This window comes from Mirounga angustirostris, unplaced genomic scaffold (assembly GCF_029215605.1).
Source record: "Mirounga angustirostris isolate CCGP_5_RB_7025 unplaced genomic scaffold, mMirAng1.0.hap1 SCAF_6, whole genome shotgun sequence".
NCBI classification, from domain to species: Eukaryota; Metazoa; Chordata; class Mammalia; order Carnivora; family Phocidae; genus Mirounga; species Mirounga angustirostris.
Window position 1 is genome coordinate 22141 of NW_026991714.1, and position 24131 is coordinate 46271.

Genomic DNA, 24131 nt, shown 5'->3' on the forward strand with positions numbered 1-24131 from the left:
GGCTCCTGGTAGCCATCCCATTGAATTACATCCTCTCCTGATTTCCAAAGTCCCAATATGCACATTGGCTTGGCTTGGCTTGCAGTGTGCCAACAGCTGGCCTGAGATGTCTTTCTGAAGGGCAAGGTGTTACACCCATGAGAGTGGTTTTGGTGTGCCTTATCGAATAATAACACCTTTGCCCAGAGCACTCTGTCAGACTAATCCTGATGGTCAGGCAAGCCCCAGAGTTCCATGAATCTACTGTGGATGGGAGGGTGAAAACATGTGAGGGATGTGAGGGGGTGAGCTCCCCGGCAGATGCAACAATTGGGTTGGTCCTTGGTGGGCAAGCAAGAGATCTGGATCTCAGTGATCTGGTGCCTAAAACAGAGTAGATGCCTTAAAGGGACAAGAGGCCACTTCAGACAAAGAGGACAATAGCACAGCAGGTGCAGAATCCAAAAAGTCTGAAAGTTCACAAGGAAATCGGAGAATGTTCCGGAATGGCAAGAGACCAGAACTCAGAGTGGTGTGCAGGAGATTGATGGCAAGATGCTGCAGAGAACAGGTCCAGTCTCTCGGTCCTGTGGTTCTGACCGTCCTTTGTGTCCAACCGCTTGATCCCTCCTCACTGTTCTCCTTGCTTGCACTCTGGGGTCTGCCCTCTACAATTTCTTCTCCACAAAGGCAGCCAGAGTGATCCTTTTGAAACATAAATGAAATCATCTCGCTCCCTTGCTCGAATCCACCCAGTGGGTCTTTAGCACACTTAAAATCCAAAGTCTGCCCCAAGGTCTGTGAACCCCTGCTCCCTGCTTCCCAGAGGTGCACACCACCTGCCCCTCCCCACCTCGGTTCCTGCACGTTGCCTTTTGTGCTGTTTTTTTTGAGCAGGTCACGTGTGTGCCCACCTCAGGGCCTTGGCCTCTCTCTGCCCAGAGCTCTTGGCCCAGATATCTGCAAGCTGTTCTCCTTCCTCTCTTGGATTTCTGCTCAAATGCATTCTTCCAGCATCATACTAAGCCCGTGTGCCTCTCCTTTCCCTTCCACCCCAACGTTACTTCCCTCTTTAGCTTTCTTCATACCACTTATCATTGCCTACCCTTGTATCATAGGATGTGCTCTTATTTGTTTGTCTGTTTGTTTGCTGTCCCTCCCCAGTAGAACACAAGCCCCAGGTGGACAGGGTTTTGTGTTTTTGGTCTCTGGCTATCACAGATGTTCAGTCAATATTAGTTTAATGTATGAATAAAGGAGCCAAACAGTGGACATTTAATAGTAGGTGAACAAATGGACAAACAGATAAGGGGGGGGTCCCAAGGCTCTACATGAGGTCTGTCAGAATTGCATGGGTGAGGTATGCTCCAGTTTGGGGACCGTGGACATGGAAAGAAAGAAAGTGCACACTATTAAGAACTTTTCAAGAACACATTTATTAACTCTCACTTCCAGTGTGCAGAGCTGGGCTTCAGTGATTACAAGGAGAGGTCTTCTTGGGGACTTTGCTTGAGAAAAGCCCCCCAGAGCTTCCTATTCTTTGTGGATATTTTCATGGGCAGTCACAAGCACACTGACTATGAGAGATACAAATTCTCCAAAGTCGACCTGTCCATCTTTATTAGCATCCAGTTCTTGGAATGTTTTGTCAATGGTAGCTTGATCTTTGGTGTTCTAGAAGGGGACATCAGAGACAGTGAGTTCAGATGCTTCCTCCCCTTTCTCCAGCCCTCTCATCCGTCAGAGCTCAGCTCAGGGAGGCCCAGGGACATTGGCTCATTCACCAAAACCGTGTTGGAGAATCCAACGTGACAAAACAGAAGACAGAGGGAAGCAGCTGTCGTGAGCTACCCTAGAGCTACACAAGTCTCGACCTGGAAGGTCTCTGTAGCTCATTGATCCCCACAGGTGAGGGAGTAATCCCAGAGAGAGAGGTGAACAGAGCCTGAGGTGCCAGAGTGAGGTATGGAGAGAGGGAGGCAGACCCCCCGTCCAACAGCTCAAGAGAGCATCCTTGGGCCAACCCCAGCCCAGCCCTTCAGTGGGCGAGTTTGGATGCTAGGGGCATCACCTACCTTGAGGGTGTTTGGAAGTTCCCTTATAATCAGCTGCTTCATCTCACCCTTGGAAAGTTTGTCATAATGCCCCACTCGGACTGAGTACTGGTGGAAGACATTGATGATCCCCTCCAGATGGTCCTCCAGCTTAGTCATCTTCTCAACCTTCAGGAGACACGGGAGGTCTGGGGCAGTTCCTCTCCCACCCGCCCCCATTCCCCTCTCTCCTCACAAGGGATGACTTCCCCCACATCTGCTTTGCATTCTCTCTGTTCTGATCTGTGGTGAATGTGTCATTTGTAGATAGGCTGTGGGGGAGGGGGGCATGTAATGCTGTTTAAAGCCTAAAAGAATCAGCCCCCATTGCCAGAGTGTTCCATGTCCCCCCATCTCCTAGGGAGTATAATTCAGAGGGTGCTGTTCACTCAAGCACACCCAGGAAGGGTTTGGTGGCTTGCCAGGCTGTTCCCTTTCGCCAGGTGATGGCACTTTGGCCACAGGTCTCCTACAGACAGTCACCAGCCCCTTCCACCTTCACCACCCCTCTATCCTGAGACTGGGTCTACCTAACACTGCAAGGGCTGGTCTCCTGGAGTCCAAAATGCAGTCAGTCCGGAGGTGCTCTGGTAAGCAGAAGGTTGTGGCTTCCAACAGCCTGCAGTCGCTACCCTGTGCACCTCCCATAGCCAAGGACAGGACACTTACCCTTCAGTGTGCAGGAGAGTGGAAATGTAGCAAGAAGCGTGTACTGGTGAGGAGTACTGAGCCAGGGAGGTTTTTATAATGCGCTCCAGGCTTCACCTTCAGCCTCAAGTGAAGAAATCTCTGATTCATCGTGAAGCAATTGCTAGACAATGGTTTGTTGCTCAACAGAAACTTCAAACTGTGGCTTTGACTGCAATGTGAGCCCCCCAGATTGCTCCCATGGCACACGCCAGCCCTGATCAGCCTGACACAGACCCCCAATCCCACCACCCCACCCAAGGGGCCCTCAGCTCTGGGGCAGGACCTAGCCTTCAGGTTTACCTCTGTCCCCTGAGCTAAACTGTGGCCTTTTACTAGGAAACCCTAGTAACAGGAACCCTAGAATAGGTTTTGCCATCCGGATGGCACCTACCTGGAAAAGGAAGGACTGGGGAGAGGCGTTTGCTGAGTGTCTATTACAACTAAAACGATAATGATAATAAAAACCATCAAAGTGGACATGTATTCCTGGAACAGAGAAAGGGCACTGAGTTCATAATGATGTATCAAGAAAGGTTCATCAGTTGTAAAAAATGTATCATATTAATATAAGATACTAATCATGGGGAAATTGTATGCAGGTATTTGGGAGCTGTCTACAGTGTCTTCTCAACTTCTCCATAAATCAAAAACTGTTCTAAAAAACTTAAGTCTCTGTGTTTTAAAAAGTGAGCACAGGGGCGCCTGGGTGGCTGAGTCGTTAAGCATCTGCCTTCGGCTTAGGTCATGATCCGAGGGTCCTGGGATCGAGTCCCACATTGGGCTCCCTGCTCAGTGGGGAGTCTGCTTCTCCCTCTGCCTCTGCCTGCCACTCTGCCTACTTGTGCTCTCTCTATCTCTCAGTCAAATAAATAAAATCTTTAAAAAAAAATAAAATAAAATACTTACAATTTTTCTCTAAGTTTGGAATTATCAAATTAAATAACACCAAATTGAAATTATATCAAAATTTAGAATTACCCATATTAGTTTCAGGAGCATCACCAAAAAGAGTCCAGTTTCCCCATGTAAAACACCTTTTTATAATTTCTGCGAGGGCTAAAAGAAAAATAAAATAAAGTTATCCAAGGAAGTACTCATGACAACCTAAATGATTCTTCTAGTCACACCCAAGAAGTGGGAAGAGGCACACCCAGGGCTCAAGCCGGAGCAGGGTAACCGGAAGGGGCAGGATGGCAGCCACCAAGCTGGGTTAGAGCCCGAGTCAGCCCAGACCTTGGCTCTGAGTGGACAGTAATGAGGAGTGTCCTGCCCTCGTGAGGGCCCTCGTGAGGCACTTTCTGTCCAGCTACCATCTCTGAGAGGGAAATGAACCCCCGCACAGGCAGGGAGAGAAGGGGGTAAGGGGGAGTGCCACTGCTTCAAAGGGTGGGAGACTCTGGGTCTAAAGGGGTCCATCCCTGGAGATGGGGAGAGAGCCTTGCACGGTCTCGAGCCTCTGAGCGATGGTGAGCAACAAAGGGAACGTGACGAACACTTCCCTTGCCTTTGTCCCCGCTAGCCGCTGGCTGGGCAGGCCCAGGGGAAGCAGCCCAGCCCTCCCCGAGCTCGCCCTGGGGGGCGTCAGAGAGAGAGCAGGCTCCCTGGTAGGACCGGGACAAGAGCACCAGGGAGGCAGAGCTGTTGCTCGTTCTTCGTTTTTAATTTGAAATTATTTTTATTATATGATAACATTTTTCCTTACATTTCTACTTCAGGGATTTGTCTCCTATCTTTTGCACAGTTGTCTACTGGACGTCAGGGGTGGGAGTTTGGCAAATTTTAAATTTTAATTGAATTGTAGTTGTCATACAACACATTCGTTTCAGGCATACAACACAGTGATCCTGCAATTCTCTACGTTACTCAGTGTTCACCACAGTAAGAGTGGTTACCACCTATGACCATACAGCATACTACAATATTATTGACTCTATTCCCTATGCTGTACTTTTCATTCCCATGACTCACTTATTCTATAACTGGAAGTCTGTACCTCATATTTCCCGACACCTAGTTCACCCATCCCCCCACCCCCTCCCCTCTGGTAACACCACTTTGTTCTCTGTATTTATGAGACTGTTTCTATTTTTGTTTGTTTGTTCATTTGTTTTGTTTTTTAGATTCCACATACAAGTGAAATCTTATGGTATTTATCCTTCTCAGACTGACTTATTGCCTTTAGCATAAGACCCTCTAGGCCCATCCTTGTTGTCACAAATGGCAAAATTTCATTCTTTTCCATGGCTGAATAATATTCATTGTAAATATATACCACATCTTACTGATCCATTCACCTGTCACTGGAAACGTATGCTGCTCCCATGTCTTGTCTATTGTAAATAATACTATTTGCAATAAATACAGGGGTGCATGTATCTTTTCAAATTAGTGTTTTTGTTTGTTTGAACAAATAAGTTTCCATCTTTATCCTAGTTTTGGCAAGCAGAGTGTCAACTTACAGAAGATTTTTTAAGTCTACGGGGGAAGGAGGCTAAGGGGAGGGAGACCTCTCCCTAAGTGGTTCTGAGATGCAAAGCTAATCACTGGGTCAATTTTCAAAAAGGATCCCAGGGTTTTCAGGAAGTGAGACACCAATTCCTCTATACCTTTCCCCATTTTCCCATCATAATCCCCGAAATTGGCAGTTTGAAAGGGGTTTCAGATTAGACAAGGATGACCACAAGCAAAGCACCAAAGGAGGAAGAGAGGTTAACAAGGCCACCAAAATACAGACTCCCCTGGATGCTTCGTGTTAGCCCATTTACCATGACAACATGAACTGAAAGGAACAGAGCCCCAGGGCCCCACAAGGGCACCACTGAGGCCTGGACCTGGACCCAGGCTACCCATGCAGTACGCCCCTGCAGCAGTGGGCTAAGTTCAACCCTAAAATTGCATGGCCGGGCTTCAGCAGCCACACCTTAGAGCCACGAGAAGCACTGCTCTAGGGGAACAACTGAGTGAGACCCCAGCTCCTTGCCCCCTTGGCATGTAGAAGCAGAACGGGTCCCAACAATGGAGCAAGGGTGCCCCTGGGGTGTTTGGACATTTCAAGGGTAGGGGAAGCCACAAGAGGAGAAACTAGACAACTGAAGGGGAAAAGAATACATGTGATGGTATTTTTATCCTGAAGGGTTGAATGATGTCACAGCTGTATTTTGGAAACCCATCCAGTATACTCAGCATCACGGGCTACTTGCTCCTCCAGAATTAAATGGCTGACGTTGGGACAAAGCTGTGGTCCTGGTAGGAAATCAGGTGGGGGCGTCTGTCCAAGGTCCATGCTGCCTTTCTTTTTTCTTTTTCAGGTGAAATTAACTCTATTATTCTACACCTTTACTGAAGTATAATTGATATCCCAAAACTGCACGTATTTAACGTGTAGAATTTGATGAGTTCGAACATGTGCACACACCCATGACACCGTGACCATAGTCAAGGTGATAGACACATCCATCACCTGCAAGTTTTCTTGTGTTCCTTTGTCTTATTTTTTGTTTCTGAGGTAAGAACACTTACCATTAGATCTACCCTCTTAAGAAATGTTCGAGGACACAATACCATGTTGTTAACTACAGGCCAGCAGATACCTAGAGCTTCTCCATCTTCGGTAACTGTAACTTGACACCCATTGAACAACGATAGCACCAGCTCCCCACAAGGACTGCGGGAGGCTTGCTTTTATTTGGTTTTCTTTCCCTCCCTTCGCTACTACATTGCATATCATTTTGAAACATACGAAAGACTACATGAAGCACCTAAGTTCATTATAAACCAAAATAAAACACAAACACCCGTGACGCCACAGGATGCTTTTAGTCTCCCGGACAAGCGCCTGGTGGCTGGCAAAACATTCCAGAGAGCAGAGAAGGAAACTAAAGAAGTCTCGTTTGCTCCATAAGTTCATTCTCTGAGGGCCCAGAGGAAGTAGCAGAGTGATCAGAAATGCTTCAAGAGTGACTTTTTACCGCCGGCACCTTAGACCGAATTTTTTAAGATGCGAAATCTCTTCCTGGAGGAGGGGCTGGCCCACAGTGCCTGGGTGTGGTGGGTGGGGGTGCCAGGAATGAAGACACCCTGTGACTCTGAGCAAACCCCCGGGACAAGGGGTGGGGCCGGTGAGGTGCCCAAACAGTGTTGTTCTTAACATTACTGCCCCAGTATCAGGCTGTCCATACAGAATTGGCAACTAGGCTGAAATTTCTAAGACTGGCAGACATCAGAGAAACAGAGAAATGAAGGAGGTCATGAGACACCCTGCAGGATCTTCAAGGGCTTCATGTGCAGAAAGCCCGATGGAGCACAAGGGAGACTGGACCAGGCCCAGTCATGGGGGAGCCAACCCTTCCCAACCCTTCACAGCACTGAGGGCTAATTCCAGAAGGGCAGGAGAAGGCTTTGGTCCATTGCAAGAAGGAAAAGACAGAGGGACACAGTTCACTTGAGAAAGCAGCTAAGGGCCCTGTACAGGCCAGGACACCAAGCTGGGGCTTGAGGTCCACTCGGAACATCAATCCAGTAAGAACTTCTAAAGCTCTGAAGGTCTGAGAAGGCACTATTTATGAGACAACCTCTAAGGGCCTTGAAAAAATAAAATGACCACCCTTTCACTTTCCCTGTGGAGAACGTGGCCATTTTCTGGTGCCCTGAGCCCATTCTGTGAATCTGCCCTTAGCATTCCAGAGACTAAGGCTCATGTGCATAGGAGATGGGAGTGTGGAACTCCCCCTCCCACAAGGATTCAACTTAGTTAATACGAGGGCTTCCTCCTGCCCACAGCTGCAGAAATACTAGGGGAAGGTGATAAAAACTCAGGTCAAGGGAGAGGCGGCCAGACACGTCTCCCATGGCCATCCAAAAGGAAGTCAGTAGAGTTCTCCCTTCCCCCAGGTTGCATCCTACTGCAGAGAACAAGGAGAAGAAAAAAGAAGGATCCCTCAGCAGGGATCAAGCGCCGTCCCTTCCCAGCCTGCAGGAGCCCCAGAACTGGGGAAGTCCATGACCCTGTGGATGAGACGATGTGGGTGAAGACTTGCACTGTGTGTGAATCCCGTACCACTGGCTCAGAGCCTGTACCAGGAGCTGTCCATCCTCTGGGCCAGCCAGGCCCATCAGAGACTCCACCAGACTGAGCGGGAGCCCAGACAGAGCAGATGTTGGGGGTTTTGTGTCAGTACAAGTAATTACTGCCCTGCAGATGATGGCAGGAAATCTGCTCCTCACTCAGGTTCCCCTGTAGGGTTCCTGGGGGTCCCCCACCCTTTTCTTTTCTTTCTTTCTTTCTTTCTTTCTTTCTTTCTTTCTTTCTTTCTTTCTTTCTTTCTTTCTTTCTTTTTGAATCAAGCCCTTGGACAGCACAGAATGGTTGGCAAAATACTCAAGGAAAAAGAAGGAGGCAAGCAAAGTGTTTTTTGAATTTATTCAAAAGTTAATTCTCTGTGCAACCCAGGGCAGATAGCGGAAAAGGGAAGTGCATCAGAAATTAACTTTGAGGTCCCAATCTCAGATTGAATTTCTAAATTTCTGAACCTTTTCCTAGAGGAGGCGACTCAAGAGTAGCAATGTCTCCAGAGTACTAGAGTATAGCACCATCTATCCTGCGTCTAGCCTGGGAGTTCCAGATGCAGGCTGGGGAAAAGGCTATGGAACCTGCAGAGAAAACTAAAACATACCAGCCAGTGAGTGTGTTTCCAGTAGTGATGCTGATAGTCTCAGGGAAGAACTAAGTCCAACTTGGCTGGGGCACACACCTAAAGATTCTGCAGAGTAGCAGTTATTCAGAAAGAGAAATGGAGGAGGCAATGAAATGCAGAAATGGGAGTGCTCTGCAAGGGTTTCATTTACTTCATGTAGCCAGTGCCTCCAGAGTGCACATGACTTCTCATTTATGTTTTCTTGTCTTATAACACTGGCTAGGGCCTCCGGTACAATTACTCAGTAGAAGTGGTACCAGGGGGATCCTGTCTTCTGCCTGTCTTTAAAGAGAAATGTCTAATGTTTTTCCATTAAGTATGATATTAATGATTTGGTCTTAATAGATACACTTTATCATGGAGGGTTCCAGGACCAAAGTAGAAAAGGAACCCAGAGCCTACTATTTTGGTCAGTTATTTTGCTCTAGCAAAACACGATGCTGAGGAAGCTGAACTGGATGGAGGCTTTCCTGGGGCTAGGTTGATGAGGAGCCTCCATATGGGCTTTGGCTACAGGGTAGCTCCATGCTTTCAGCTGTAAACTAGGCCTGTTCATGAGGAAGAGGAGAAGGTTCCTGGCCACTGAAAGAAGGATGGCTACAGATCATTGGAAAGAGTTACTGAAGGTCTACGCCCTAACCTGAACAGCCAGTTCAGACCTCAATTTTGCAAATCAGAGAATTATTCACATGGGAATTTCCACAGCTCTTAAGACTGGAAGGAAGGCTCCCCACCTCAGGAAGAAGGGAGAATTGTCACTGGGACAGCCCCTAAGAGCTTAGGGAAGTCAAGATGCTAATCCTCTTGTTCTACTGATGTCTGCAGGATTGCTCACACCAGGAAAAAAAAAACACCCACAGTACTTCAGGCTCTGAGGCATGCCTGGTGATGTCCTGGACAGAGGAGAGGGGCCCAAGTGAGAAGCTCGTTCTAGCACCTGCTGTGCCTTGCTCCTCACCCTGGATGGCAGAGACCCTGCAGCAGATGAGGACAAAAACGCCAGAAATCACAGAGGAAGGGCTGCCCTGTGCACACTCAGGATAGAAACCCATTAGAAGAGAGCATTTTGGGGTCTTAACCAGGGTTTCCCTTCTGGAGACAGCCAGGGATCTAACCCTAGCTCTGCCACTTGCCAGATTAATAAATTCTGTCAAGGTTTTTAACTTCTCTGAATCTCCTCATATGTAAAATGGAAATAGTAATTACCTCTCTCATAAGGTTGTAATGAGAAATGAATAAGATAAACTATCATAAAGTCTAGTGCTAAAAAGCAAAATTATCAACAAATATAGTGGGCACATGTTAAAATTCTTGTTTTAATTTCATTAATGAGAGAATCAGCAAAGATTTTTGAAAGCTGATTTGAAGAGTATTCAAGGATATATACAGTCAGGAAAGGAATGCCTAAGTCAAACTCTTAAGTGAGATGTAAGACTCAACTTCCAACAGGGTGAAAACACCATGACAGTTAGAGGTTTCACATCTCTACGAGGCTATGAAATCCTATCGTCACATCAAGCTGTATCCATTCTTTTTTTTTTTTTTAAAGATTTTTATTTATTTGACAGAAAGAGACACAGCGAGAGAGGGAACACAAGCAGGGGGAGTGGAGAGGGAGAAGCAGGCCTCCCACGGAGCAGGGAGCCCGATGCGGGGCTCAATCTCAGGACCCTGAGATCATGACCTGAGCCGAAGGCAGACGCTTAACGACTGAGCTACCCAGGCGCCCCAAGTTGTATCCATTCTGACTAGTCAATCAAATACACTGTGTCAACCATGTTACATTTCCCAAAAGTGTCAGCTGATGGAAGAATAATTAGTCACAAGGACTTGCTTCTATTCAGACAGACTCTAGCATGAGATCAAAGATGTAGGCAACCACCATTTTTTCTTTTTCTGAGTTCGAGATGATTTTTTTCCTTTCATACTGACACCCAGCAGCAACCCAGTAAGTGTTGGTATCTTTCCCTGCCCTCTTCAGCCAGTTTGAATTTAGGCTGCATTCTCCAGGTCAGGGGGCCAGAGAATAGGCTGGTATCTGGACCCAACCCGAGTGGTTGTGGCTCCCAAGTGGAGAGATGCATGGGGAAGTCTCTTCCATTGGAATAAGCTCTTTTGTTCAGATGCTAGATACAAACTGCCCAATTCCAGATCCTCTCCATTCACTTTAGGACTTTTGTCACAAACATGAGGAACTTGGCTAAAGTCAGGAGACTTGGATGGAGAACCTGGGTGGAGAAGCAGATTCAGACAGGTCATCCTTACAGCCCCGGAAATCTCAGCAGCCGGACCTGCCTCAACTGGTGAGCCAAGGTCTCCTGGGTGGACTCAAACATTGCATGAGGTTTCCTGCTAAACAACTTATTTCTCAACTTCCCACTGCCTTGTTCTTCTTTTGTAGCTGGGGAAGCAGGAAACCAAATCACCTTGCTCTGGGCTACAAACCCTGTCTGACTCTGCCCAGTGGTTCCCATAATGGGCATAGTCTGTAAGTTACAAGCCTCCAAGGACTACCTCCCTCATCTCCACCTCTTTCTCCAGGATGCCAGCGCCAGCTGAGCCACCTCCCCTGCCCAGCCATGAATTTGAGTATCAACCGTTGACAGTCCCGTGTCAACGTGATTCTTCACAACCAGTGGCCCATCGCTTATGGTGAAACTCCCTGGGCCAGCTTCTCCATGGTCTCTCCAAGCTGGCTCAGAGAAAGCAGATTCATTGGGTTTTCAACTAAAGGCAAACAATTAATAATGTTAAATCTCTGCCCAAAGAACCCATTAACCGCAAGTCCAAAAGTGCATTTTCAAGGAGAATCAAAGGCACTGGGATGTGTTGCCTCCACCCTGACTCAGACACTCACGTGCACACCACCACCACCCCATCACTGTGGATAACCGAGAGACAGACTGGATTGCTCTCCCCTTTTGAGCACTCTCCCATTACATTTCCTAAATGCTGAGTGAGGCCTGGGGTACAGCTTGATGAACCTGTAAACCCTTCCCATCTTCTTTAGCCTGGGCCACATGTGGGCCAAGAGCTCACCTTTGAAGTACCCCTCAGAACCAGCATCATCTCCCTTTCTGCAATGAGAGAGTGTGTTCACACTCCCAACAAGATAGAAGCACTTGCTCTAGGGGATGGATAAAGCTATCCTCAGGAAAACTGAGGAGGAGGGAACCTTGACCCTGAGCTTTCCACTTGCCCAGCAGAAGCCCATCTCCATGTTTGAGGATAGATTTCCCCATCCCATTCTAGGTCCCAATCTTTTAAAATTTTTAATTAATTAAATTTTTATTGAAGTATAGCTGACACACAATGTTACATTAGTTTCACATGTACAACATAGAGATCTGACATCTCTATATGTTATGTTGTGCTCAGGAGTGTAGCTACCTTGGGGCACCTGGGTGGCTCAGTCGGTGAAGCGTCTGCCTTTGGCTCAGGTCACGATCCTGGAGTTCCGGGATTGAGCCTCGCATTGGGCTCCCTGCTCAGCGGGGAGTCTGCTTCTCCCTCTGACCCTCCCCCTTCTCATGCTCTCTCTGTCTCATTCTCTCTCTCAAATAAATAAATAAAATCTTTAAAAAATAAATAAATAAAATCTTTTAAAAAAAAGAAGTGAGGCTACCATTTGTCACCATATGATGCTATTACAGTACCATTGACTATATTCCCTATGCTGTGCCTTTTATTCTGATGACTTATTTATTCCGTAACTAGAAGCCTGTATCTCCCACCCCCCTTTACGCATTCTGCCCATCCACCCAGCCCCATTCCTCTCTGGCAACAGTCATTTTGTCCTTTGTATTTATGGGTCTGTTTCTGCTTTTTGTTTGTTTGTTCATTTGTTTTGTTTTTTAGACTCTACATGTAAGTGAAATCAGATGGTATTTGTCTGTGTCTGACTTATTTCACTTAGCATAATACCCACTAGGTCCATCCATGTTGTTGCAAATGGCAAGATCTCGTTGCTTTTTATGGCTGAGTAATACTCCATTGTATATATATACCACATCTTCTTTATCCATTCATCTATCAATGGACACTTGGGCTGCTCCCATATCTTGGCTATTATAAATAATGCTGTAGTAAACATAGGGGTGCATATATCTTTCTGAATTAGCATTTTAGTTGTCTTTGGATAACTACTCAGTAGTGGAATTACTGGATCATAAGGTATTATTTTTAATTTTAGAGGAACCTCCATACTGTTTTCCACAGAGGCTGCACCAATTTGCATTCCCACCAACAGTACACAGTGTTCCTTAGGCCCCAATCTTAATTCTCTGCTGGCTGCCAAACATTTTCACCAATATGTTAGCTGATAATAAAACTGACTAGTAACTAAAACTTTGGTTGATGGATAAGGGTTTAAGCTGTTACCTTTTCCTACTTGTTTGCACTGTTATATGATTAAAGTCTACTACAAACCAAAAGCCCAATGATCTGCAGTAAGTAATCTTGAGCACTGGTAGCCAGTTAATCTGAGTGGCATCTTGTTGGAGGAGGGGGTACTTGTTTCTCTCAGTTAAGCATCCAAATCCTGCGGGAATTGGCCACCTCCTCTTCTTCCCTTGGGCACAGAGCACTTCTGACTTCTCCAAAGGACCCCTTCTCCCCCAGCTGACCCCCACAGAGCTGGGTTCCTCTCCAGCCCAGGCTTCTGGGGTCAGAAGCATACAATCACCCCAGGGACGGCTTAAGGGTCCCTGCCATGTTTATGCAGCAACTCAGTGCCTCCTGCATGCACGGGGACCCCAAGCCAGCCTCCGTGTCCCAGGGCACAGTGCACCCCTAGCTTCCAGAGCAAGAGAGCTGGGAAGGGGTGTGGGCGGAGAGGGCCTGATACAGCAGCACACGTCCCACAGAGTCCAACCACGCACAAACAACAGCAATCGTAGAAATAGTCCTGCTTTCTCTACTAAAATCCAGCAGCTAAGACAAGTCTTCTTAGCCTTTGAGGGGTCTTTGGACCCTTCCAAGAATCTGATGAAAGCCATGCAGAAATGGGCTTCTTTACACAAACACTCAAAATGATGCTTTCAACTCCAGCTCCACTTCAGAGATGCACAATAGTCCAAGAACTCTGGTTTACAGATTCTGCTGACAGCTCCCTACCCCCATCTCCATCACTAGCACCACTGCCCCATCACCTGAGTGGGCACAACAGAAAATTTCCCAAGGCACAGCCTGGAAGCTCAGCTTGGGGTTGGACTCTGGTGAGAAGCGCCCATTCATTGCTGGCCTTCCCATTTTACCAGACCCTTGGAAAATCCAGAGTGACAATCAGGAGGTTATTGTAGATATTCACTGACAAACAGAGGGTTCACCACCCAGGGTAGCATTTGAGTGCCCTATTCCATGACTTGAGTTTTAGGAATACATTGGCCTATTTGCCTATTCCTTTATTATTTCATCACATTGGGAGGTTGAAAGCAGAGCGAGAAGGAAAGCTTCCGAAATCTCTGAGGAGAAATTACAACTGTGGGATCAGGGGGGCTGTTAGTGTTACTTAATGTAGGACTCTGGTTACCCACCTACAGCCGCACCACATACAGATTCCATCTCCCTCCCTCACACACACGTCTACTTGGTTATCTCCCTAAGTTCCTAAAAGTCACATCTAAGACATTTTGCTCTAAACTAAAATTTAATTTAGAAACCAATGTGAGGGGCACCTGGGTGGCTCAGTCAGTTAAGCGTCCAACTCTTGGTTTTGATTCAGATCATGATCTCAAGGTCATGAGATCAAGCCCCACGTCAGGCTCCACACTCAGCACTTGGAGTCTGCATAAGTCTTTCTTCCTGTCCCTCTGCTCATCCCCCCTGCGTGCTCTCTCTCTCTCTAAAATAAATAAATAAAATTTAAAAAAAAAGAAGAAGAAAGAAAGAAAGAAAGAAAGCAACATGAGTTTTCCCTACATCACCCTGCTCCCGTATCACTCATTTGGTAACAAGTAGGAAAATCATCAGCCTCATGGACTTTTTAGAACCCTGGAGTCCCAGAACAAATGCCTCCGGATGATGGGACTGGAAAAGACGACTAGTTTGAGGAGAAGGTGGGGAGGAAACCCGATGAGTGTTAAGCACTGAAGGGTTGTGAGTAGAAAGCGAGGACAATGGAGGTTTGTTTTCATTTCTTTGGGTTTTCCAGCCCTCCCTCCACCCCCTGGGAACATCATTCCACAAGATAAAGGCAAGACAGCAAGAGAGGCCTGAGGTATCAACTACTTTATTATTCTGCAGGGACAGCCCCAGGGCCCAGGGCTCTGCTACTCTTTGTGGATTTCTTTGTGGGCGTCCACGCCAGCCTTTATCACGAGTATGAGGAACTCCTCGAAGTTAATTGCACCATCACTATTGATATCCAACTCTTTGAACCAGGTATCGGCATCCTTTTTCTGTTAAGATGAAGGAGAAAGAAGCCAGAGTGTAAAAGACCTCGGCAAGAGCCAAGGCATGGCTGTCTACACAGGGTAACGTGGGAGACCAGGGACCCAGGGCTTCATCAGCCAAGCAGAGAATGCCAACCGCACCCAGCCCCTCCTCACCTTCATGTACTGAGGACACTCTGTCTCTAACAATTTCTTCAAGTCATCCCTATAGAGGGCATGGTAATTCCCCTTCTCCAGGGAGTACTTGTGGTAAACGTCAATGAGGGAGTTCATGGCACTCTCCAGTTCCGTCAGCATGGTGCCCAAGGATCTGCCCCACCTGGAACATAGAGCACATGGGAATCCCAGCATAAGGATGGTGCCTCTGCCCCCAGCAGAGTGAAGACTGAAAGGATGCTCATTACCCAAAATAACGGCTTTGTCCTGGCCTGCACCATTCAAAGAACTAAACCCAGTGCGTGGCTGTGGCTATGATGGGAAGGGGTGTGGGAGGGAGAGGGTCCACACACACACAGGGCCTGCCAACTCTCCCTGTGCCCTCAGCCAACTGTGCCCTCGCTGACTTCCTCCAGGAGCTCTGGATTTTGCTCCAGACCTCCCTGAGCTTTCTCTCCCCTCTCTGCTCCACCTCCGGCCCTCCCAGTGGGAGCCCATCCCCAAAGCATGGGACAGGCTGAGGCAGTCTTACTTACCAGGTCTCCCTGAAACAGAGTTGACAGAAGACATGCAGGGCTCAGTGTCGGCTCCCTTTTATAGCAAGCCAGGTTTTGGCCAGCTGCCAGGGCCATGGGCCATGCAGAGATAGCTCCTCCCTTCCGGAGTTGCCACAGCTTCTGGTTTCCCAACCAGGTGAATGGGGCAATCCCTGCACAGAATGAAAATTTTTGATGGGAGCTTGGGGGCGTAGGAAAAGTGGAAGGAGGAAGGCATTTGCCGGGCAGTAGGTTTCCTGCCCAGCAGGAGAAACCAGGAGGTGGCCACCATGAAGACTGCTTTGGTGAGTCACTGGCATCATCTGGCTTGGCTAACCAGGATGCCCGCTCTTGAGTCCTCCTCACTGTTGCTGCTGCTAATCCCATGAACTGAAGCCTGTCTGTGCATCTCTGAAGTGGAGCTGGAGTTGAAAGCATCATTTTGAGTGTTTGTGTAAAGAAGCCCATTTCTGCATGGCTTTCATCAGATTCTTGGAAGGGTCCAAAGACCCCTCAAAGGCTAAGAAGACTTGTCTTAGCTGCTGGATTTTAGTAGAGAAAGCAGGACTATTTCTACGATTGCTGTTGTTTGTGCGTGGTTGGACTCTGTGGGACGTGTGCTGCTGTATCAGGCCCTCTCCGCCCACACCCCTTCCCAGCTCTCTTGCTCTGGAAGCTAGGGGTGCACTGTGCCCTGGGACACGGAGGCTGGCTTGGGGTCCCCGTGCATGCAGGAGGCACTGAGTTGCTGCATAAACATGGCAGGGACCCTTAAGCCGTCCCTGGGGTGATCGTATGCTTCTGACCCCAGAAGCCTGGGCTGGAGAGGAACCCAGCTCTGTGGGGGTCAGCTGGGGGAGAAGGGGTCCTTTGGAGAAGTCAGAAGTGCTCTGTGCCCAAGGGAAGAAGAGGAGGTGGCCAATTCCCCCAGGATTTCAGGAGAAACAAGTACCCCCTCCTCCAACAAGATGCCACTCAGATTAACTGGCTTCCAGTGCTCAAGATTTGTGGTGCATCTCTCGTAACAAAGCACAGAGAGCCTCAGAACATGCCTATCAGGAAGGCAGTGCACAGAACCCACCCAGTCTGCAGACAGGGAAGCTGACGCCCAGGAAGGTGAAGCAGTTCACCCAGAGTTTCCCAGTGCACAAGTGTCAGGGCCCAGAGCGTCATGAGCCAGAACATGACCTGACAAGAACATGACTCTGCTGAGAAAACTCTCCTCTCTACTTCCTTCCTGCATTCAACGGGTATTTACCCTCTGCCTCTCCAGGACATAGGCCATCATCGCCTCCTGGGGGAAGCAGATGGGATTAGCTTCCCTCTCCTGCATGTTTCCATAGCCCTTTGGGCTTCATTATATCATTAAATTTATAGCTGTGTGCCTTTGGGCCAGTTACCCTCTCTGTGCCTTAGTTACCTCAATTATCAAAAAGAGATTAAAACAGTCTACCTGCAACCCACAGAATGGGAGAAGATATTTGCAAATCAGACATCTGATAAGGGGTTAGTATCCAGAATATATAAAGAACTCCTATAACTCAACCACAAAATTACCCCAATTGAAAAATGGGCAAAGGACTCAGACATTTCTCCAAAGAGGATACACAAATAAGCACATGAAAAGATGCTCCACATCACTAATCATTTAGGAAGTCAAATCAAAACCACAATGAGATATCACCTCAGACTCAGGAGATTGGCTACTATCAACAAAAACAGAATAACAAGTGTTGGTGGGGATGTGCAGAAATTGGGACCCTTGTACACTGTTGGTGGGAATGCAAAATGGTGCAGCTGCTGTGGAAAACAGTGTGGTGACTCCTCAAACAGTCAGTAACTGAATTACTATATGATCCAGTAATTCCACTTCTGGGTCTATATCCAAAATAATTGAAAGCAGGGTCTCAAATAGATATTTGTACATCCATGTTCACAGCAGCATTATTCATAGTAGCTGAAATGTAAAAACAACCCAAGTGTCCGTCCAAGTATGAATGAATAAATAAAAGGGGGTATATTCACATAATGGAATATTATCAGCCTTTAAAATGGAAAGAGGGGTGCCTGGGTGGCTCAGTCATTAAGCGTCTGCCTTCAGCTCGGGTAATGGTCCCAGGGTCCTGGAATCGAGCCCCACATTGGGCTCCCTGCTTGGTGGGAAGCCAGCTTCTCCCTCTCCCACTCCCCCAGCTTGTGTTCCTGCTCTCGCTATCTCTCTCTCTCTCTGTCAAATAAATAAATAAAATCTTTTAAAAAAATTTTTTTAAATAAAAAGGAAGGAAACTCTGACACCTGCTACAACACAGATGAACCTTGAGGACATCATGTTATATGAAATAGCCCAGTCACAAAAAGACAAATATTATTTGATTCTATTTACATGGGGTCCCTAAGGTAGTCAAATTCGTAGAGACAGAAAGGAGAATGGTGGGTGTCAGGGTCTGGGGGAGGGATAATGGAGAGTTAGTGTTTATTGGGTTAGGGTTTCAGTTACAAGATGAAAAGAGTTCTGGAGATTAGTTGCACAACAATGTGAATGTACTTAACACAACTGAACACTTAGTAAATTTTATGTTATATGTATTTTGCCACAATTAAAAATTTAAAACTTTTTGAGTGCTTCCACCCAAAAAGATAAATAGAATCTACCTTGTATGTTATGGTAAGGATTAATAATAGATGAAAAATATTTATGATTTGTGACCTTTTCTTAATATGCATTATACTTTAATAAAAAGTTTACACAAGGACTACGTGAAGTACTTAGGGCAGTGCAGAGTGAGTGAGCGAGTGAGCGCTGGGTGAGCGTGCACCCTGACAACTGGCCTGCCCGTGCCTGCCCGTCCAGCCGGACTGAGCCCTCGAGCACCCAGACTGGACCTTCCATCTCTGCCTCCCCGGGACCCGGCACAGTGCCTGGTAGACACAGTAACAGCAACAACAATCAGTAATAGGAACAAGTAATAACAAAATAACATTGACTGGGCTTCCGCCATGTGCCAGGAACTGGTGCAAGTGCTGGACCTACGTCAATCTTACTTAATACTCACTGCAGCCTATGAGGTAGGTACAATTATCATCCCCATTTTACAGATGAGGAACTGAGGCCCACAGAGAGACACAGCAAAGTGGCTTTTCTGAGACTATCCTTAGGATTAGTTCATGAGCCTGGGATGGGGCTCATGCTGACCTGTCTCAATGGGGGTGAGGATGAGGTTGATGCAGATGATGTCATCCCAGACCCCTGACCCTTCAAGAGATGCCTCCCTTGGGACGCCTGAGTCACTTAGTCGGTTAAGCGTCTGCCTTTGGCTCAGGTCATGATCCCAGGGTCCTGGGGTGGAGTCCCACATCAGGCTCCTTGCTCAGCGGGGAGCCTGCTTCTCCTTCTGCCTGCAGCTCCCCCTGATTGTTCTCTCTCTCTCTGACAAATAAATAAATAAAATCTTTTAAAAAGAGAGAGAGAGAGAGATGCCTCCCTTGAAGTCAGTACCCTGAGAACAGTCCCAGTGGAGGCAACTTTCTTTATCCAGAAATTAAGAAAACCAGGCCCCAGGTCCAGTGGGAAAGACCCAAGGTAGACATAAGCCATGAGCTCCTCCCAGCATCATGTGCTTATCAGTGGAACTTGCTGATCAGGGAGACCCTGAAAGTTGCCCCAGAGACGCTCCCCATGGACCAACAGCCTGGGGCTTCAGGGAGAGCAGGAGCCAGGCTGAGTGACCTAGCAGAAGAAGGTGTCAAGAATTGGGTAAACACATCAGGAGAAAAGGCAGAGCCTGTAATCAGACCAACGGACACAGCGCAACCCAGGGGAAGAGGAACCTGTTCCTACTTACAGGAAAGAGTTTAGTCCTGGGTATGTGTCCCAATAGCCCAACCAAGCCTGTGCCCAAGGCTGAGGAAATGAAGACACAGCGGCAGAGTCGGTGTAGAAACCCCTGCCCCCACCCCGGGAAAGGGCAGGAGATCTAGGCTGAACCGTCCCCTTAGCACTCAAAGGTCTGTAGAACCCAGCAGTCAGGTAAGAAAAGCAGGAAGAATCTTCCCCTGGGCCTGGCGGAAGTAAGTAGCCTGCCTTACCTGCCCATCCATGCCTCTGGTCGTGACTAAGAGGCCCACAGGAGGCAGCACAGACTCGGGAATCGGATTCCTATATACGGGGCGCAATCCACAGGTGCAGCAGGACATGCACCTCCGAAGGGCAGTGCAGACCCCAGGGAGCATGCAGGAAGGTCCAGAGGGAGGCAGCTGGGGCCCAGCTGAGTCCTGAGCGTCAGCACTGGTAGATTGGCAAATGTGCAAGGGGTGCCAGTGGGAGGCCAGGCCCAGGGAGCACTGGGGGCAACACCGAGCTACAGAGCTTGACTGGTCAGAAACAAAGGCACCGCCCCTCCTGTGGCACACAGATCTAGCTGGGGGAGAGAACAAAACCAAGTCCCGTAAATGACACCCCCACCAGTCATCGGCATAGGGACAATGATGATTGCCCACAGTTCTTGGAAAACTCCTCATTGCTATCACAATACGCTCAGGACATGGATCCCCAGACCATCCTCTGAGAAGAAACCCACCAAGATAGACCCTACCAGGGTCTAAAGGCAGAGAAGACTGACCCAGAGAGATTCTGCATCAGATTCCTGGGCTCCCAGGGAGAGAGAGAGAAATAAACACAGAGATGGGCAAGGGCAGGTCCCTGCTGGGAGGGGTCAGAGACCACAGGAGGACTTGGATGGTGAGTCACAATAGCTCCAAGTGGAGTAATGCCCACATCAGCCTTTATTAGTAAAACCCAGACCCAACCCTTCTCTCCTCCAGGAAGCCTTCCCTGATTGACAGTAGCCTAGGTTCCACTCATCCCTCTTCACCATACAGGCTGCAGTGTTGCCCTTTGCCCTAGTCCCTGTCTCTGACTCAGCATGTGCAAAATCCACCTCACAATCTTTGTTCTCAGACCGGCCCTGATGCCAGCCACCCTATGCCAATTACCCACATCATCCTCCCGGTCCTGCCCTGACACCTTCTCAGGCCCAAGCCACTTCTCCTTTGTACACTTTGTACGCTGATTCCTTGGCTCTCCCCCAGAGCAAGGAGACCCTCAAAGTGGGTCCTTGTCCAGTATGCATTTGCCCTCCTGCCTCTTGTCCCCTGTCCCATCATGTATGTGCAGAGCATGAGTGCTCAGAGCATCACCGGTCTTCCGTGTCAGAGAGCCAGTTCCCCGAGAGAAGAGACTCCCCCCTCAGACTGGGGCTCCTGGACGCCGGGGGCTGTGTCTCCCCCCTCAGACAGGGGCTGGAATGGATGATCCCCAAGGGAGCAGCAAACCTCCTCTGTGGACCCACAGCAGATACCCAGAAGCACGAACAAGGAATTCCCAGCACATTTGTGGGATTGCTTTATTCTCTTCCCTCTCAACTGTGCCTTGCACACGCATGTGCAAAGGTGCGTGCACATGCTGGCTAGGCCGACAAGCGGGGCAGAGCCCTGCGCCCAGGCGGGCACCTGAAGCCGGAGGCTGCCCGCGCATCTCCATCTGGTGCAGGCTGTGCCGGCTGGGTAGTCCCTCAGCAGCCGGCCCCGGATGAGCAGGAACTCGTCGAAGCAGATCTGGTTGTCCCGGTTCTTGTCTGCAGCCCTGAACAGCTCCGAGATGTAGCAGGGCTCCTTCCGACCCTGAGGAGGGGCAGGGGGTCAATCGCCTGCCCAGGCCCCCAGCCCCACAGCCCCACAGCCAATGGCCGTGCCTCCACCACCTTGCAGGACACAGCCGCTCCCTCGGGCAGAGGCCAGGACACCGTACGGGACAGAATCAGGCTCCGAGGGGGAGATGGGGCAGGCGCCTCTGCCAGCCAGACCTGGGGCTGTTTGGGCGGACTGTGCAGCCTGGGCACCACTGGCCCGCTGCTCGGCCAGTTGCTGAGCAGTGCTGAGTGGCCTGGTGCCTCCGGACGCATCTGTCCACCATTGGTGGCTGCTTAAGCCTGTCTTCCCAGCCGCCCTGGGAGCTGCCCAGCAGCAACAGCCCGGCCCAGCGGCTTTGGGATGGAAGGCTGTGCCCCTTCCTTCACACGGCGAGCTCCCCAGGGCACAGCCCACCTGCCCCCAATGTCTGCATGGGATCAGGTGTCTGCATGCCATGGCATCTGCCCAGGAATTGTTTATGACACCAAGCCTGTGTCACCTGCAGAAAGTGCAGAATGAGGGAAAAGACAAAGTCATGGGCCTGGGCTGTCCAGTACGTCCCAGATCAGGTGGCCTGGAGGGCTGAAGACCGAGGATGCTATAGGGGAGGAACAAAAGCACTTGAGGAGGAAGGGACAGCCAGAAGGCAGGCAAGGGTCAGCATGCAGCCCAGGCAGGAGAAAGCGCAGGTGGGGTCATGGCAGGAGCCCCAGACAGGGCCTCAGAGCTGGTTTCGGCAGCATCTGGCTGGTGGGTGTGGGGACCCAGAGCGGAGTCCTCGGAAAGCCTCCAGGGAAGGAAGTTGCTGCATCCGTCAGCAGCTGGGGGCCTGGAGGGTGGCCCCCGTCCCCGTGGGCAGGTTTGCACCATCTGTTTCCCCACACCGCCCACCACCATCTAATTCACCTAATCTTATCTCCTCCGCAAAAACTGGTTGATCTGAGACCCTGGGGCTTCCTGCGTGGGCAGGCTCTCTCTGGCTCACCTCAGCTCAGCCCCCCTGACCCAGGCTGCTATCTGTCTGTCCCTGAGGGCCCTGTTCCCCAGGCAGGGCTGCGAGCCCCAAGTGGCATGGTCTGGCCGTCCTTGCCCAGCCCCACGGTATAGGTAGTTGGCCCCAGAAAGAAAGTCACCCCAGTCCCCTCTGTGACCCTCACAATGACACTCCACTAAACTGAGGACAAGACTCTCCTCTGATGTTTCCCAAAGATAAGTAAGGGAACATACAAAGTGAAGGAGGCGGTGCTCCTTCTGGAAGGCGGGGGCCTCCAGTCAGGGCACGGGCCTGAAATATTCTGGAGATGACAGTGCAGAGACCCCTCAGGCATGGCACTGAGGGCAGAGGGCAGCACCCCAGACATTCCTGCCAGCCTCGCAGTCCCCAAGGCGCCTGGGAATTATAGGGCTTGATAATGGAGAAGATGCGCAGGCCTGAGAGGGTTTCTGAGCTCCCAGGCCAGTCCAAGAGCCTCTGTTAGCCCTTCAGACAGCAACTAGAAGGGGACACTACCTTTCCTACCACCACCATCGCCCCCGCCCCCCGGCTTCTGCCCAAACTGTCCTCACCCAGGCACAGTGACACCGAGGTTTGTACTAGTCCCTGGGAGAAGGGGCCTGGGGCTAAAAGGGCAGGTTTGGGGCAGGATCGCTGACTGAATGGGGCTGCGGGCAGAGGGAAGACTTAGGACCTATTCTCTCAGGAAACAGGATGAGCAGAGGAATAAACAGGTTGGAGTCAAGACTAAGTCTCCAGATTAGCTACGTTTGGGCTGCAGTGGGGCCCAGCAGGGAGTTTCAGGAGAAGGAAGAAGGAGAAATAAAGCTGGGCCAGATCCACCCTCCCTCTGCCCCACACCCTGCCCTCCCAACTCCCTCACCCTCCTCACCTAAGTAGGAATTCTCTTGGGAGATAGCTCCCCATACCTACACCCTCACCACTTGCTTCCAACCCCACAACCCACCCTATACTTCATCCCCACCTGACCCCAGACCCCACACACCAGGCTCTCCATGAAGCAGGTACGTTATCCATAAGCAGAGCCTTCAACTCCTCCAGGGACAGGGTCTCCACATCCCCCTCCCGGGCTGCGTACTCATGGTAGCAGTAGATGATTTGGAAGAGGGATTCCTCCACTGGCGTGTGTGTCATGGCGGCTGGGCCCTGGCCAGGACAGGAAGCAACTCTGGAGATGTATCACTGGAGTACCTGGGGACAGTGGTGAAGCTGAGGGGAGAGCAGCACCTTGGCTAGGCCTGCCCACAGCAGATGGGTGCTTCCTCCGAGAATCTTCTGCCGTCTCGTTCTGCCCACCTTCCTGCACCTTGTCTCAGGTCCCCTCCCTGCATTCCCTCTGACCCCTTGCAAACATGGCTCAGAGTCCCTGCCCTGCAAGAAGCTTTGCTGTGAGCCCTCAGACAGGGCTCTGTCCCTTCCCTGAGACCATGGGCTTCCTGAGGACAGGAGCTGTGCTCTCTGCCCCTAGACCCTACTCCCAACTTAAGAGTCACCAGAAACCAAGAATGAAAAGAATCCAGACTCCTTGGTGCAAGACGGCGCTTTCCAGTGGAAATATGTTTAAACCCTTGAGAAGTCAAGATCCCTACTACTAGACTACTTCATACCACAAATGAAATATTAAAATAATTGCACCACCCAGAAACCCCAGCCCTGCTCAAGTGTTGTTATTTTCCTTCCTCAGCTGAATGTACAGACAACACCAGGCTGCCCAGCTTTGTTCTGACCACTGCCTTGCTGCATGACCCTCGAAAGCAGTGTACTTGCCATTCACAGAGTCCTTTCAGCCCTGAGCTGCGTTGGCCGGCACTGGGGTAAGCAGTGGTACCTCCAGGCTCCTGTGGTAACCCCACGGCACCAAGCCTGGTGCTGTGCACACAGACGAAGTA

The 24131-nt window shown here is 49.5% G+C and overlaps 2 protein-coding genes across 4 annotated transcripts; both read right to left on the bottom strand.

Moving 5' to 3' along the window:
- Positions 1-1395: 1395 nt before the first annotated feature.
- Positions 1396-3242, bottom strand: S100A12 (S100 calcium binding protein A12). Of its 2 annotated transcripts, none has more exons than XM_064593512.1 (3): positions 3154-3242; positions 2055-2201; positions 1396-1653 (listed from the first exon to the last, which is right to left on the bottom strand). In XM_064593512.1, the coding sequence occupies exons 2-3, from the start codon at positions 2190-2192 to the stop codon at positions 1513-1515; spliced, it is 279 nt and encodes a 92-aa protein (XP_064449582.1). In that variant the 5' UTR covers positions 2193-2201; positions 3154-3242; the 3' UTR covers positions 1396-1512. The 2 variants fall into 2 exon arrangements, with proteins under 2 accessions (XP_064449582.1, XP_045731974.1); XM_045876018.2 differs by lacking the exon at positions 3154-3242 and adding an exon at positions 2742-2835.
- Positions 3243-14668: 11426 nt separating this feature from the next.
- Positions 14669-23573, bottom strand: LOC123842441 (protein S100-A8). Of its 2 annotated transcripts, none has more exons than XM_064593576.1 (4): positions 19626-19981; positions 15540-15712; positions 15004-15166; positions 14669-14853 (listed from the first exon to the last, which is right to left on the bottom strand). In XM_064593576.1, exons 3-4 carry the CDS (start codon positions 15142-15144, stop codon positions 14725-14727), a joined length of 270 nt encoding a protein of 89 aa, XP_064449646.1. In that variant the 5' UTR covers positions 15145-15166; positions 15540-15712; positions 19626-19981; the 3' UTR covers positions 14669-14724. The 2 variants fall into 2 exon arrangements, 1 of the variants encoding a protein (XP_064449646.1); XR_010412110.1 differs by lacking the exons at positions 14669-14853; positions 15004-15166 and adding exons at positions 21048-21218; positions 23228-23573 and having other exon boundaries at positions 15544-15712; positions 19626-19957.
- Between the last annotated feature and the right edge of the window lie 558 nt (positions 23574-24131).